At 43.5% G+C, this 16,692-nt stretch overlaps 1 protein-coding gene across 3 annotated transcripts in view; it reads right to left on the bottom strand.

Annotated features, from left to right (window-relative positions):
* CLTA (clathrin light chain A) overlaps window positions 1-16,692 on the bottom strand; it is a 26,814-nt gene extending 10,122 nt beyond the window's left edge. Inside the window, exons 1-2 of one of the 3 annotated variants that reach the window (XM_081177015.1) lie at window positions 16,324-16,692; window positions 1,537-1,574 (exon numbers count right to left, since the gene is read on the bottom strand). In XM_081177015.1, the coding sequence (XP_081033141.1) occupies window positions 1,537-1,574; window positions 16,324-16,525 (240 nt within the window). In that variant the 5' untranslated portion in view covers window positions 16,526-16,692. The remainder of the gene's footprint in view (window positions 1-1,536; window positions 1,575-16,323) is intronic. The other 2 variants (XM_081177016.1, XM_081177017.1) reach the window with 2 other exon arrangements.

Genomic DNA, 16,692 nt, shown 5'->3' with positions numbered 1-16,692 from the left:
AAAGCAGGGTTTCTGGCTGGTCTTTAAGAAAAAGAGCTACCTGCCTCAACTGCTAATCCAGATTACCTACCCACCTATATGAAATAGTAAACCTACATTGCCTCCACTCCTAATTAACAGATTAGAAGCAACTCTTGTGTCAGCAACCATCGCAATACTAGCTTGTAGGAGGTACCTGGACTGTACCCCTGCAACAATTAATGTGTAGGGAGTAGGAAGAGAAAGAAGCACCCAAGGAACATGTCAAACTGACATATTGATGAGTCTTTTTTCTCCCACCCATCCCACAACACTGGTTACCCATCACCTGTTTTACAGCAAGTCAGTGGTATTCAGAAGACTGTTGCTTTATAGTAGGGTTTCCGAAACTTGGGTCTTCAGCTGTTTTTTGGACTACAGTTCCCATCATCCCTGATCACTGATCCTGCTACCTAGGGATGATAGCTGTAGTCCAAAAAACAGCTGGAGACCCAAGTTTTGGAAACTGCGTTTTATAGAATGCACCAAGATAAGACAAATTATCTAACAATTCTCTCCAAAATACAAAGTGATGGAAGAAAATAAGCAGCTGATACAATAAATCCCCAGTTCATGTTGGATTTTCCCTAGTATCATTAAGTTTGATGTCACTGATCTTTAACAACAACCCATATTAGTTAGGCTGCACAGCTTTCCAAAATCCAAACTTTTAGAGGGGTCCATCTGCTGCTTTAAAAGGACAAATTCAGACAGATGTAGGACACCCTTGCTGCCGAAACACCAACATACTTTAATAGTTGGTGTGCCAGACTAGCGGGTGGCAAACCCGGGTTCAAATCTCCATTCAGCCATGGGGCTCACTGGGGCAAACTTGGGCCTCTCGCAGCCTACCTCAATGGGTTGGTGTGAGGATATAATAGGGAGGGGGAGAACCACATCTGCCACCCATAGTTTCTTGGTGGAAAGGTGGGTACAAATGTAGCAAAAAATAAAATAAAGTAGAAAGAAAAAAACACGCACTTGTAAACACACTGATCATGTGCCAGGCACAGCTTCCCAAAATGGAACAGGCACATTTTAAAATCCATTTTTTGTGGCAGAAGCAGGCAACAGGCACCCCATCAAAGGGCTTCCTGATTAATTCCCTGCTCTACCCGTGCTTTAAGGCACCTCTGTTTCTTTTCCTTCCGTGTAGACAGAGGCAAAAGATGACCTCTTCCCACGAGGACAGTAATGGAAACCTTTAGAGCTCTTCCTTTCATCCACCTCAGTTGCTCATTCTTGGGTGTGTGGGCTGTGGAGAGGCAGATGAGGACTGACAGTGCTTTTAACCCACAAAACCCTTTGCCTGGCCCTTCCACCCTTGTTCAGTTAAAGAATGGGCTTGTTGACCTTTGCCAACTTTGGCATGCAGGAGGCAAACACCATTACGGCAATCGAGCGCAAATCTGCTGACAGTCTGGATGGGAGCAAAAGCCAGAGGAATAATAAAACTCTTTATCGGGAGAGTCATCCAACAACTAGAGTTGCTTTAAAGCTCATTTCACTTCCATTTACCTGGTAGACATCACCGTTCGTCACCCCGTCAATTGAATCTGCAGAAGAAAAAGAAGAAGAATTTATCTGTGTTAGCTTTCTTTTCTTTTTACAAGAAAGTGTTTTTACAGACAATAACCGCAGTTCAAAGAGTATGTAAGGAGGGAAAAGACTGGAGGGTTTTTACATAGCTGCGAGGACACAGGCTTCAGGCACTCTCTCAACAGGGAATTGGAAAAGGATGGTGTAGATTGGAGGCAAACAAGAGGCAGAAAAAACCTGTTCCAAGTCTCATCCAGAACACACTTGGCAATCTTGGGGAAGCCGTTACTTTTCAACCTCACCCCCAATACCCTGCCCTTGCTGCAATATAATCTTGATCTCTACAAAGTTATTTTAAAAAGCATCCGACAATTGTGGTTATGAAGCACCTGGAATGCTTTAGCACTAGCCTTCAGTTTGTAGGCAGAAAAGATTCACTGCTCAGTTCTTATAAGCTATGCAACAGGGACAGCCATCCTGGTGCCCTCTAGATCAGACACAGGCACATTTTGCACCTGGCTTTCGACCACTTGCGACGAAGTGAAGATGCCCGGATGCCAGGATAGCGCCTGACATCTCCACCATCTGGGGATCATTGGATCTGGACGCTTTTCACACACTAATACCCCATCCTGTAGAATTCTCTCAGTTATATTTTAAGTGCACAATAAAAAAGAATTTCTGGAACCAAAATGCTTTTTTCTGTGCTGCCTGAGCAGCAGCAAGCACAATTAAGAAAAAGTGGTTGGAATAGGTCAATATATTGGTGGACTGTCCCTGGATCAAGTGACTTTTCTTCTTTAAGTACTCTAAGCTCTTAAGCTGGCTCAAGGTTGTCATCTGAACTAGCCAGATGTTTAACTGAGACTCAATCGCAGTCAGTCCATTGCCCCAAAATGGCAACTAGACCTTCCATTTTGGCAACTCTCTTTGGTTTAAGGGGCCATTTGGCGCCTAGCATATATGAGTTTCTAACACTGCTCCAGATGTTGTGTACTTCTGTTCCCATCACCTCGGACCAAGCAGAATAGGGCCAACGGGAGTTGTGGCCCACAACATCTGGACAGCACCACATTTGCTACCCCTGCTCTACAACCACCCCAATGATTAAGAGCTGGTTATGCAGGTGGTGGAATACAGCATTTATGGGGGGGGGGGGTATTAGATTTGGACGGGATTCAACTAAACAGCTGTGCCAGCAGAAGCCAGTGGAATAAGTCCCACTAGCGCAACCGGGCTTTCCCCCTCTTCCCATGTACCCCACACTGGTTCTCCCAGAACAGAGTAGGGGGGAATGAGGGGAGACTGTGCCGTCAGACAAGCAGAAACGCTTACACTGACAGAGATCTCAGTTACAGATAGGTAGCCGTGTTGGTCTGCCATAGTCAAAAATAAAAAAAATTCCTTCTAGTAGCACCTTAAAGACCAACTAAGTTAGTTCTTGGTATGAGCTTTCGTGTGCATGCACACTTCTTCAGATACACATCTCAGAGATCTCAGTGTCGCTCTCAATTTCACCTCATGGAACATGGAACTAGAAGAAGTGCACTTCTTTATGAACTCTCAAAAGCATATGGTTCAGAAGCGCAGGAATGGACAAATACATTATCTTAGCATTTATAAAAAGTGGTGAAATGCTACATAAACAGCATACATCTACTTATTTAAGGTATTTGTAATCCTCCCTTGACTCCCAAGATCCCAAGGCAGCACTTAATCAGCATTAGAACCATAATTAGCAATAAGTTAAACTAAAACAAAAGTAACTCAATATCATCATAAAATTCAGTACGATTTATTTTAGGTATTTGTAAATACAGGCAACCCACCATTTATGCATGCTCAATATGTGCATGACTGTACATACGTGCATCACACTGAACCCAGAAGTGACCCAAAACTGTCACAAAAAGGGGCAGAGAAGAACAGGGTGTTTGCAATCTTTTTCAACAGTGTTTCATATATACATTATTTCACTGATGCACACACTGCCTTGGAACTTAACAAATGGGGGATTGTCTGAAAATATGTATTTTAGGTATTTGCACATGCTGTGACAGCAACCTCATGATGAATTCCCTCCCCAAAGACTTGAAGGCAGTAAGCACATTTCTTTCATCGGGCTTAACAGTGTTTAATTAGCAATACAGAAGCTTTCATTTCTTCACCCTTTGCTTTTAAATCTATGGCCTTAGTTGCTTAAATGTTGGTTTTTATTTTACACTGAGCAAATGATTTAATTACTTTGTTTTAGTACATCAAAACACTACTATACCTCCCGACAGATGCAGCCGGACTCTCAGCTCCCTCCAGTTACAAACAACATAACAAACTATAAAGGATGATGAGAGCTGGAGCCAGGCAACTTCTAGAAGGCCACAGGTTTCCCATTTCCATTTTTAAAACGTATTCTTCACCACTCCTGTCTCTTAAGGCGTTGCAAGTTGTTTAGGAGGCTTGAAAAGCAATCTAGACATATCCTTCTAAGTAAAATTCACCAAGCTCAAGTCACTGCCATCTCTTCATGCTGCAAAATACCAGTGCAAAAGGGTGCACGACACTAGGAACCGATTTACTACACAGACGTAACAACACCCGACATTGTATAGATTTCAGTGCCTACGTTATTTAGTATTAGGAGTCTGGGTAACAAGTGCTGGCCAGCTTTATAAGCTAGCACGAAGTCAGACATGGAAGAGACGCTGTCCTACAAGTACAGTACAGTTGTACCTTGGTTCTTGAATTTAATCCGTTCTGGGAGTTTGTTTGACTCCTGAAATGGTTCGAGAACCAAGGCACAGCTTCCGATTGGCTGCAGGACCTTCCTGCAGCCAATCAGAACTTACGGAAGCATTCGGCTTCTGAAAAACGTCCGAAAACCGGAACAATCACTTCCGGTTTTCAATTGTTCGGGAGCCAAAAGGTTTGAGTTTAAAGGCATTCAGCTTCAGAGGTACGAATGTATACTAATTTCAATATCTGCCAAGGAAGGGATCAACTAAGTGTAGATTCATTTGCAAGACCTATTTCCACACACTAAGAACAAAGGAGACAGAAGCTATCAAGAACTGCCAGAAAGAACAAACAACTGCTTCCCATGGTCAGTTTTTGTTTTAACAAATCCAAAACCATCTTATCTTTGGGGAAACACTATCGGAACAGGAAGGTTGAAGTCAATACAGCCCACAAAACATCCTGAGACGGCAAAGATAGCACATATATTTCCCCTAACCTTGCTCCCTCTTCTCTTTCCTTTTTCTCATTTGGAGCATATGCAGTGCTTGCCTAAACCATCACAGCAACATTTGCTTTTCTGAGATGGGTTCAAACTGAGCGATGCTAACAAGACCACAGGTCCGTCCTGTGAAGATACAGACTCAAGACTGACGCCACCATCCTGGCTTTTAAGAGACCTAAATGCATTTAGCCTGAAGGTTTTAAAAAGGAATTTCCAATACAAAAGCAGGTACAATTTTCATAATTGTTAAGAGCAAAAGAAGCGACTTACAAGGAGTTCCAGGTTCAAATCTTCTTACCCCAGCAATGAACGCAAGGGATTTACACAAAGCCACTACATTTCAGTCTCACCACCACCAATCGGCAATACGAGAACAGTGCTAATCTACTTTTTGTGCAGGTTCAAAGGTTAGAGAGATATGTGAATTGATGCAACTCTCTGCACAGCATGAATGCTGCCTCCAGCAGAAATGGCCCCACACAATCTGGCCTGAAATAGGAATCTCTTTCCAAGCCTTAATGTGGCAGGTTAAGAGTAAGAAAATGAATGGGTGAATGGATGTGGTTTGGTGGCATCACCACAAACAAGTGTGGCCTTTGAACTAAAATGGTTCCCCAACCCTAGTCTAGAACCTCACTTTAAATGTTTTTATTTATTGCTTATGACTACTTCTGGCATTTTTTTAATTGAGCAAATCTTTTCATGTTGTAAGCCATCTTGACCATGGTTTAACTATGGAAACAAATAAACTAACGTCATGATGAACGTGATAACAGTTGTACCTTGGCTCCTGAACACCCCGGGAGTAAAATGTTTTGGCTCTCAAACGATTGAAAACTGAAGTGACTGTTTCGGTTTGTGAACTATTTTTGGAAGCCAAATGTCTGACGGGGCTTCCGCGGCTTCCAATTGGCTGCAGGAGTCTCCTGTAGCCAATCAGAAGCTGCGCTTTGGTTTCCAAACGTTTTGGAAGTCGAATGGACTTCCAGAACGGATTCCGTTTGACTTCCAAGGTACGGCTGCTGTACTTCAAAAACAGCAGTAAGACCAAAATGTATGCAGCCCAGTAGAGATCCTAAGTTTCGCAAGCCTTGCCAAAGTAGGAACTATTTAGCACTTGATGTCCTAAAATGCACTTCGTACTGCTCAGATGACAGCGATGGCTGTGTGGTGCTCAGGGATAGCATTGGAAGGCAAAAAAGAACAAATGGTGATATTGGAAACTGCTACATTTAATTACAAGGAAATTCAGATGGAAGAGATCAGAGGAAGTCAAGTAATATGTTTATGAAGATGGATTTTAATTAACTAATTAAGTTTTAGTGTATGTAGTATTATATGGGATGTGGAAAGTATTTTATGCTCTTTATTTTCTCTTCTTCTTTTTTTCTTCTTTTTTCCCCTTTAGTATTGTCTATTCCAATTTTTTTTAATAATGCTTTTGTATGAAAATTAATAAACATTATTGGGAAGAGAGAGAAAAAAGAACATGTTTAAGATACACTAGAGCTTTTGGCATTCTCATAGTGACCCTCCATTTGTGCCAGCCTACGCCAAACTGCCCAGCCACTGCTCTATGTGGATCTTGGGGCTAAAAGATTGCCAACCCTTGTGGCAAAACATCAAGAATGGGGAACATGAAAATATATGCGACATGTGGCTCTGTATCAGTGACCTCATCTTTCCGCTAGAACAATGTTCCGAGCAAAGTACAGTGGTGCCTCGCAAGACGAAATTAATCCGTTCCGCGAGTCTCTTCGTCTTGCGGTTTTTTCGTCTTGCGAAGCACGGCTATTAGCAGCTTAGCGGCTATTAGCGGCTTAGCGGCTATTAATGGCTTAGCGGCTTTAAGAAAAAGGAAACAAACTCGCAAGAACTCGCAAGACATTTCTTCTTGCAAAGCAAGCCCATAGGGAAATTCGTCTTACGGAACGACTCAAAAACGGAAAACTCTTTCGTCTTGCGCGTTTTTCTTCTTGTGAGGCATTCGTCTTGCGAGGTACCACTGTAATCCAACGCAGCAATTCAGAGGCCTGAAGAGAGGCAAACAAAAGCAAACTCACTAGTCCACCTTATTAATCCACAATGTGCACAAGCCTTAAAGCTGCACGCTAAAGACAGTTTGAGTAATTTAACCAGAGTTTCTGAGAAACTGGTTTGAGGAATGGAGCAAACCAGGACTAGAAAGCAACTGCTTTGTCCTCACACTGGTAACACTCTTTCCCAGTTCATATATAACAGGATACTATGGTAAGCAAACTGAAGCCCAATTGTGTAGTATTGACTAGAAGTTTAAGGGAGTACAAGTCTCAAAAATGCAAAAAGTCATCTTCTGCTAATAACAGATTCTGTCCTCAACTGCTAAATATGGTGTTCTCTCAAAGGCACATAAAAGGCAAAAGCAGTTTATGTTGGTCTAGCTTCAATAGACTCTAGTAAAACGTGCAAAATTTATTTCCAGCTTTGTTAATATAAAGACTCTTTACATCTGCTTCTTGCCTAACCAGGAATATGAATAAGGCACAGGACAGATCCAGGTAACAGCCAGGCTTTATATTTTCAAAAATGGGGGCCAGACATGGTTTCTTCATCCCACACAGTCTACTCTGATAAATAAGTGAAGTAGGTAAAGGTAAAGGGACCCCTGACCATTAGGTCCAGTCGTGGCCGACTCTGGGGTTGTGGCGCTCATCTCGCTTTATTGGCTGAGGGAGCCGGCGTACAGCTTCCGGGTCATGTGGCCAGCATGACTAAGCCGCTTCTGGCGAACCAGAGCAGTGCACGGAAACGCCGTTTACTTTCCCACCGGAGCGGTACCTATTTATCTACTTACACTTTGACGTGCTTTCAAACTGCTAGGTTGGCAGGAGCAGAAACCGAGCAACGGGAGCTCACCCCGTCACGGGGATTTGAACCGCCGACCTTCTGATCGGCAAGTCCTAGGCTCTGTGGTTTAACCCACAGCGCCACCTGCGTCCCTTAAATAAGTGAAGTACTAGTGTGCCAATAAGTATATTCTTAGAATAAAAATAAAGTTCCGAAGTGGGAACATAATGGGGGCCCACACTGGGAAGATGCGGAGCAAAGCTCTGACACTCACCTGCATTGCAATCCATTCATGTGAGAGCATGAACCTCTTCTCCACAATGCAACAAAAGTAATGTATTATGCAGCGGCTCCATGGAGACTCAATTTCCATTATCCTTTATTGCCGCTTTATTTCCGAAGAATAACTGTACATGTGGATTTCCATGTAAAAGACTATAATACATTACTTTAGGTCAGGGGTCAGCAAACTTTTTCCAGCAGATCTGGTCCACTGTCCCTCAGACCTTGTTGGGAGGCCAGACTATATTTGGGGGGAAGGAATGAATTCCTATGCCCCACAAATAACCCAGAGATGCCTTTTAAATAAAAGGACACATTCTACTCATGTAAAAATATGCTGATTCCCAGACTGTCCACAGGCCAGATTTAGAAGGCGATTGGGTCCCCGGGCCTTAGTTTGCCTACCCATGCTTTAGGTGTACAGAGGAGAAGGGTGCATGTCCACCTTTCCATCTCCCAAGAACTACTGTCCAGGTAAGTATTTCAACCAGGCCTATGTGGTGATGCAGTCATATTGACAGCTACAGGAATCTGTCAATGGCTGTTCTATGATTCTATATGGTGTTTTCTGCTTGGCAGGGGGTTGGACTCGATGGCCCTTGTGGTCTCTTCCAACTCTATGATTCTATGATAAAACATTTGAATATTTGCTTTTAGAAGTGCTTATCTATATTGAATATCCAGAAATGAGAATGACAGTAGTAATACAAACTGTGTTTTAAGATCGCTGGGAAATTCAGTTTTAGAAAATCAGAAGAAATGTTATTTTCTCTCCATCACCTATCACTGCAGGATATCCACATTGTTCTTTTTAGATATGAGAAATGCTGCTAAGCTACTGAGTCATCAGCTCTCTTACAGAATACTCCAGGGCATCTTTTCATAGACACCCACTCGTAAAACAGTCATTCTTACTATGTAATTTTACTCACACTGTAGTTTCAATAAAGCACCTAAGATGCCACAACTACCGCTGGGATACCGTATTTCATTCCAAATCAGAGTCGAGCTTGGCACAAGCCACACATTTCAATAGCAACAAATTGAATAAGATGGTCTGGAAGGTTACGAGTTATAAAAAGTAAATCCACAAAATCCCCAGCTGCTCTCCCTGCTTAAGTGCTTAAAATTAACAAGGGTGCAAAAAAGCAGTTCGTCCCCATGTAGCTAGTTAATTTCGCTCTGCATTAAGAAAGAAATTGGACAGCCTTTGCCAACGTATTTCTATTTACCAGTGTATCACAAATGAAAGTAAAAATTCACTGGTAGGGGTACACAATTTTTAGGCATCTCGGTAGCCAATCAGGTTACTACTTACCTCTCACCTCAACAGAAGAGGGGATGGATCCTGGCAAATGCCATGTATGCAATGGGAGAGGGTACTGTTAGTATTTTAACTAGTTTTGTTGCTTCTCTTTCCCTATTTATATCAACCTGCAGAAAGGCAACTTCTACATGCAAAAATAAGCAAAGCCTTTCAGAATTCTAAGATAAAAAGAGTTCATTAGTACCTCTTAAGCAAGTCCAGTTGGTTATCTTTCCACAAAAGCTTAGTGGAATGCAAGTCCCACTGTGCTTGCATAAAATGGCAACTTCGTTATTAATACATGCCCTATTTCTATCCATCAACTATAGTAAGTTGATGAAAGAGCCTGTCCAGATTTAAAGTGAATCCTATTTCTGAAGGTTTGGCCCAGTACACCTGAAACAAGAATTAAGTCCAAGTCAAACTTCCTATCAGCATATTTGTCATGTACTTGGTCAGAAAAAGCACGCATTTCATGAAAATGTTTTCCCATTATAGTGCAAAATATTGTTTTTCTATACTACCATTTCCTGTTTTTTAAACAGTGTGTGGGTCATTTCGCCAAAGACAATAGTGCTAGTAAGCGTCTTTCTCTGAAGTGCTAACAGTAAATAAACTATTGAGATCAGGGCACTTAATTTCGATCCCACTTTTCCATTTTCAAAAGCAGAACCCAAGCGACCAGCAGTTTAAATTAAGAGCAAGTCAAGCCACTTTTAACACCACATCCAAATGCCTGAAGAAACCAGAATGTCTTCAGGAGACACCAGGGAAAACAGTCCTGGTAAATATCCTTAGAGCAGGTTTCACAACCCTAGTGAAACAATGGGAAATGCCCTTTTTCATATGCCCGCCAAACATACCAGATCATACAGAAGGGCCTCCCTTTCTGATCCTAAGACACAGGAAGGACCATATAGGATGCAGCAATTGCTTCAATATCTCAGTCGTGACCCATTTAGGGCTTTAAAAAACAACAGCCAGTGCTATAACCTCCAATAAAGTACAGTGGTGCCCGCAAGACGAATGCCTCGCAAGACGGAAAACTCACTAGACGAAAGTTTTCCGTTTTGGAGGTGCTTCGCAAAACGAATCTCCTATGGGCTTGCTTCACAAGATGAAAATGTCTTGCGAGTTCCTGCGGTTTTTTCCCCCTCCCCCCTTTTTCTAAGCCGCTAAGCCGCTTATCAGCTGATCCGCTAAGCCGCTAATGGGCTTGCTTCGCAAGACGAAAAAACCGCTAGACGAAGAGAATCACAGAACGGATTCTTTTCGTCTTGCGAGGCACCACTGTAAGCCAGTAGCTATTCAAACATTTACCTTCAGGAAACCATTTCTGGGTTGATGAAACTTGTGCGCATCTGCCAAACTACACCAGCATGCTACAGATGCTTCTGGGGCATGTTCTAGAGATACCCATGGCTCACATGTGGCACTAACTAGGTCAGTTAAGTGTAAATTGCTGCCCTGCAAAATATTGGAGCTGGGTCAGCCTAAATGCCTATCTAGTCCAGTGGCCATGTTGAGTGTCCAACCACATACCCATGGAAGAGTGATTTAGAACATGGTCAATGCTCTCTCATAGTGGTACCCATTCGTCATCTTCTCCAGTGGCGCATAGGCAAGTGATCTGCTAAATACTGATCTCACTAATGAGCCTGTCTTTTCCTGATTACAATTTGAAAACCACAGGGGCTGGAGAAGAAGAATCCATCTCTCAAACGTCTTTTCTTTCTTAGCTGGCAGCAGTTATGGAATTCTCCAATCAACTGTTTCAACCTAATGATGCAGAGGTTTTTGTTTTTAGAAAAAGTGAAGCAGCAGAGAACTGCCAATTCTTAAAAACCAGATGTTTTGTTTGGCTGCATTTCACCTTACCATTTGCTTTCCCAATTCCTAGCGCCAAATGTGCTTCAGTCCCAGAGGAACCCAACACCTTTCTGCACTGATGGAAGATAAGTCAACCAGTTGATTTAATAACTCCAAGCATCCAGAATCTAGAAAATGTATGGCATGGCATGCAACATATCCATGTGCTTAAAACCTGGAATGCCCTCAATTATATATAAAGGAGAGTAGGAGGAGAAACATTTTAAGACAAGACAAAGGCTGGGGAAGTCTAATTGCCTCCAAACCAATGTCTTACTTCCCCCAAATCTGCCTGCAACATCACGTTCCTTCAGCTGCACTAGATATACCAGAGATGAGCTCACTGGGGAGAAATATAGTTGGGTAAGGCTGCAGTCAGCGTTATTTATGCCCAATACTTATGTTTGGTGCTGGGCTATTGCTGTCAGTTTAACCACACTCCAAGGAACTAGTACTGGGCAGCTTATCTTTATCTTAAGACATTTTAATACTTTCATTTACTGCTGCAATGAACCTGCATCTAGGTATTCTTTTTTAAAAAAGAGCCAAGAGATGCCTAGAATACAAGAGACCTGTTTCAAGAGTACACCGAGATGATACTGGTATGGATCTAACCAGCTGGCAATGTCAGTAGTGAGAATCAGCCGTTTGCTTCATGTCTCTGAAATACTTTCTGAAGAATTAGTCCATATCCAGCAGTCTCTCTTTTTTTTTTAAGTTTCAAAGGAAACCCAGTACTTTTAGTTTTACAAATACAGTACTACTCAGTTCACTGGGCTCCACCACGTTACCCAAATCATTCTAGCACTCGACAAGTTAATTTATTGCTGCTGCTGCTGCTAATAATAATTATTATTATTATTATTTATTTGTACCCCACCCATCTGGCTGGGTTTCCCCAGCCACTCTGGGCAGCTTCCACAAAGACAAAAAATACACTAAGATGTCACACGTTAAAAAATCCCTGAACAGGGCTGCCTTAAGATGTCTTCTGAATGTCAGGTAGTTGTTTATCTCTGACATGTGATGGGAGGGTGTTCCACAGGGCAGGCACCACTACCGAGAAGGCCCTCTGCCTGGTTCCCTGTAGCTTTGCTTCTTGCAATGAGGGAACCACCAGAAGGCCCTCGGCGCTGGACCTCAGTGTCCGGGTAGAACGATGGAGGTGGAGACGCTCCTTCAGTTATACTGGGCCGAGGCTATAATGATCCTGATGGGTCCTGATGATATAAGGACGCTGAGGCCCCTGAAGAACTAGCTCAATCCATAGTTAATCCTGCCTCTCAGTGAGAATAATCAGCCAAAACTGCAGATAGCAGAAGACACCCAATGTTGTGGGCATGACAGCTCTCACAGGAAAGGAAAAATTGCTACTGGGCAGATCTAGGCTGAGTTATGCTTCAGAGGGAAGTGATCACGTGTTATCGTTGCTGCGAGTACAACGCAACCAATGTTCTGTGCTAGTCTAAATTACATTTGACAGCTTTGCAGTTGTGTGTTAAGTTGTTTGCTGTAATCTCTTGTGTTGCTGCAAATTATTTCACCTCCAGTTTTTATAAAATCAATTTATACCACCTTTCAGAACTCAGAAGAGCCTCCAAGTCCACAAAACATATAATGTTTTATATGTTCATATAAAAAGGAATTTCTCCCTCAAGCACTACTTAACCCACATTTCCAATTCCCTTTTGTTTTTGCTGCTATAATTACTGTTGTTCCTTTTTTTGATCACTGCTTTGTTATTTAATTGCTTTCTGGAGTTTTGTTAATGATAATTTCTCATTATTACCATCCTATATGCTGCTGATCTGTATGTTTTATAATTATGTCTATAATTTATATTTTGTTCTTTATTATTTTCTTCCCCCAGTAGATTCCACTGTGATGTATATAAAACAGATGAACAAAATTCCATAAAATAGCGTGTGTATTCTCTCTCTCCCTCTCTCGTCTGGCCATTTTAATGCTGTAAAAAAAAAACAAAAAACAAAAAACACCTTGAGGGTTTCTTGAAAATATGCAGGGTCTAAGTTTTAAAATAAATAAATAAAATATTGGAGCTGTGTTAACTGACTTACGTCACGTGATCAAAAAACTCAACAGGAAACCACAGAACAGATCAAGTTATTGCTTTAGTATGACCGAGAAAATATCTATCAACAGAGGATAAGACGGAATTGAAGAGATTTACTATAATGAAACCTGCAGAAAAAATAAAAGAGTCATGTTTTCAAGAACCTGGGTGGGTGGGGTTAAGCTTTGAGAGGTTACAACTGCAACCCAGAGCAACACTAGCACAGCAGGTGATTGGCAGAGTAATAATAATAATAATAATAATAATAATAATTTATTATTTATACCCCGCCCATCTGGCTGGGCCTCCCCAGCCACTCTGGGCGGCTTCCATAAAAACCAAAAATACAATAAAATATCACACGTTAAAAACTTCCCTGAACAGGGCTGCCTTAAGATGTCTCCTGAATGTCAGGTAGTTGTTTATCGCTTTGACATCTGCTGGAAGGGCATTCCACAGGGCGGGCGCCACTACCGAGAAGGCCCTCTGCCTGGTTCCCTGTAGCTTTGCTTCTCGCAATGAGGGAACCGCCAGAAGGCCCTCGGCGCTGGACCTCAGCGTCCGGGCAGAATGATGGGGGTGGAGACGCTCCTTCTCAAGGAGACTATGAGACTCCATCTCAAGGTTGTGGTTTGAGCCCCACTGGGGGTTGGACTAGATGATCCTCAGGGTGCCATAAAACTCTACAAGTCTATAATTCTACGTGACTAAGAGTTTGGCTTGAGCTTTTCCAGCTAATGGCCTCATCTCCATTAGCCTGCTATACAGCCCTAAGTGCGATTTGACACTGCAATTCACAATCACCAGAATGTGCCTCAGCAAAAGTAGCCTCTGTTGTAAAAGGTTTACTGAGAGTATTTTGCGTATTTAAGATGCACTATACTGTACAAGCCAGCATTTTTGGTGAAATTATTTAAAAAGAGTCGCCATGTTCTGAGAGCGTGTGTCTTCTGAGAAGATAAAATGAAATAAACACAGGAATGGGCATCTCCATCAAGCCCTACCTACAGGTAACCCAAAGCCTCCTGGCTTGCCAATTGCTGGGAAGCCATAATATTGGATGTGGATCCAAAAGAGTGATTTTAAAAAAAACAAAAAACTGGAGGGCTTCATTTCCTAAATAAATGTGGGAAGGTAGCTGCCCACTAATGAAAATGATGGGGAAGGGAAAAGATTAGAAGCACAATTCTAACAACGTCTACTCAGAAGTAAATCCTATTGGATTCCATGGGGCCTGCTCCCAGCTAATTGGGATCAGGATCTAAACTAAAGAGTAGCAATCAGAGAAGTGAGAATAAGAGGAGACCAGTAGCCCTGCGCCTTTGCATCACCAACTCTCCTTGACTCTTGAATAACCACCACTGCCCTCCACCATTTAACTGCATCAAGCACCGAATTTGGGGGCTGGGGGTTATTGTTTAAAAGGCTACTCTTGCTTTTACTAACACCAGAGGCGCAAGGAGAGTGAAGCAGCTTGGATTTTCTGCCTGAAGCAAGAGGAGCTCCTTAGGACCTCTCTGTGTTGGGTTCACACATGCAATCGCCCAAGTGTAACAAGTAGCAGCTTGTATGTACTGAGAAGCTTAATGGCGTTTCCCTCTCACTTAGGGTGGAATAGTTAAGAAATATACCCAGCTGAATCCAAAAACTTACGAGGACAGAAGAGAATTGATCCTTAAGATGTGTGTAGAGGCTGCCTCAGAAGCAGTAAATCTGAACTGCAGAATTCTGGGTGTGGGCAAGTTTTTAATAAACGTTTTATCTTTTTTATTTCACTAAAGGAGAACATTAAGTCAAAGCGCTATACATTTCAAAGATAATTACCGTAATTTTCGCTCTATAATACGCACCAGACCACAAGACGCACCTAGTTTTTGGAGGAGGAAAACAAGAAAAAAGAATATTCTGAATCTCAGAAGCCAGAACAGAAAGAGGGATCGCTGCGCAGTGAAATCAGCAATCCCTCTTGCTGTTCTGGCTTCTGGGATAGCTGCGCAGCCTGCATTCTCTCCATAAGACGCACACACATTTCCCCTTATTTTTTAGGAGGGGGGGTGCGTCTTACAGAGCAAAAAATACGGTACTTTATTTATTGACTTAGAACATTTTGTTGAACAAAGTCCCCTGGATGGGTCACACAATGCTGGATGTGCTGTACAATTTAAACCGATTTACTACAGAAAACAGTTAAAGGCAGATCATGTCGGTTCACACATGCAATCGGCCAAGTGTAATAAGTAGCAGCTTGTATGTACTGTGATTCTCGTGTTCCAGATGTGGGGCCGAAAGCGGGCTATGCAAACGGATGAGATCCAGTCACTTGACTGGTCGCATTTCCCTCCAGAGGACCTCAAGGCAGCGCATATGGTTCTGCCCATCCTCATCTCATCCCCACATCAACCCTGCGAGGTAGACTGGCCTCCGTCGCGAGGTCACGCCATGAGTGGGGGATTTGAACACTGGTCTCGCCCAGGTAAGACTCTCTAATCCAGGGGTCAGCAAACCTTTTCAGCAGGGGGCCGGTCCACTGCCCCTCAGACCTTGTGGGGGGCCGGACTAGATTTTGAAAAAATAATAATATACGAATTCCTATGCCCCACAAATAACCCAGAGGTGCATTTTAAATAAAAGGACACATTCTACTCATGTAAAAACATGCTGATTCCCAGACCGTCCACGGGCCGGATTTAGAAGGTGATTGGGCCAGATCCGGCCCCCGGGCCTTAGGTTGCCTACCCCTGCTCTTAAGAATATGGGGGGGGCGGGCAGGGGAAGGACTAGACCATGTGAGAAATGAACATAACATTTTAGCTGCAGTTCCTTCATTTTCCGCTTTGTAGTCTTATAAAAAAGTGTGCCTAGACTTTCCATTGTTGCGCCCATAACCTACGTTTAAGGTGCCATTTAGCTCCTAAGCGTTCATATCTCAGTTTCTAACACTGTTTAGCATGCTCTAACCACTACACCTCACTGCCTTCGCTCCCTCAATTTCTACTCCGTCCCGTCTCCGAACAAGCGCCACATGAACGCGCTACCCCATAGTTGCCACCCCCCTCCAATACTGCAAGAGTTCTAAGCCGTGGCGGAGGAACTATACCCGCGTCAGCCCGTTCACACGTGCCAGCCATCACGTGAACGCAGCTTTCCGCGCGCGCGCGCCCCCCTGCTTACCCGCGGACAGCCCCTCCTGCATCCCCGCCGGCACCTCGCCGTTCTCCAGGATGCTGTAGCCCTCGTCGTTCTCGATGCCCGCGATCTCGTTCTCCTGCTGGGCCAGGAAGGCGGCGGCCGGGTCCTCATCGCCGCCGCCGCCGCCCAGCGCTCCGTTTCCCGCCGCCGGCTGAGGGGAGCTGAAGAGATCGAACTCGGCCATGGTGGGCGCAAGAGGAGGGAGGGGCGGGGCAGGAAGGAAGGAGCCAACGGAAGCAAACGGGCCGCGCGGGAGCGGGAAGCCGAAGAGCGCCCAAGGAAAGACCGTTTAACGGACTCGGCTACTACTTCCGGCCTCCGCGAACCTGCCAACTCCAGCACTGCCGCCTC

The sequence above is a fragment of the Podarcis bocagei genome (assembly GCF_964188305.1).
Source record: "Podarcis bocagei genome assembly, chromosome: 17".
Lineage (NCBI taxonomy): Eukaryota > Metazoa > Chordata > Lepidosauria > Squamata > Lacertidae > Podarcis > Podarcis bocagei.
Note: the sequence above shows the minus strand (reverse complement) of the source record. Positions and strands in the feature narration are given on the sequence as shown.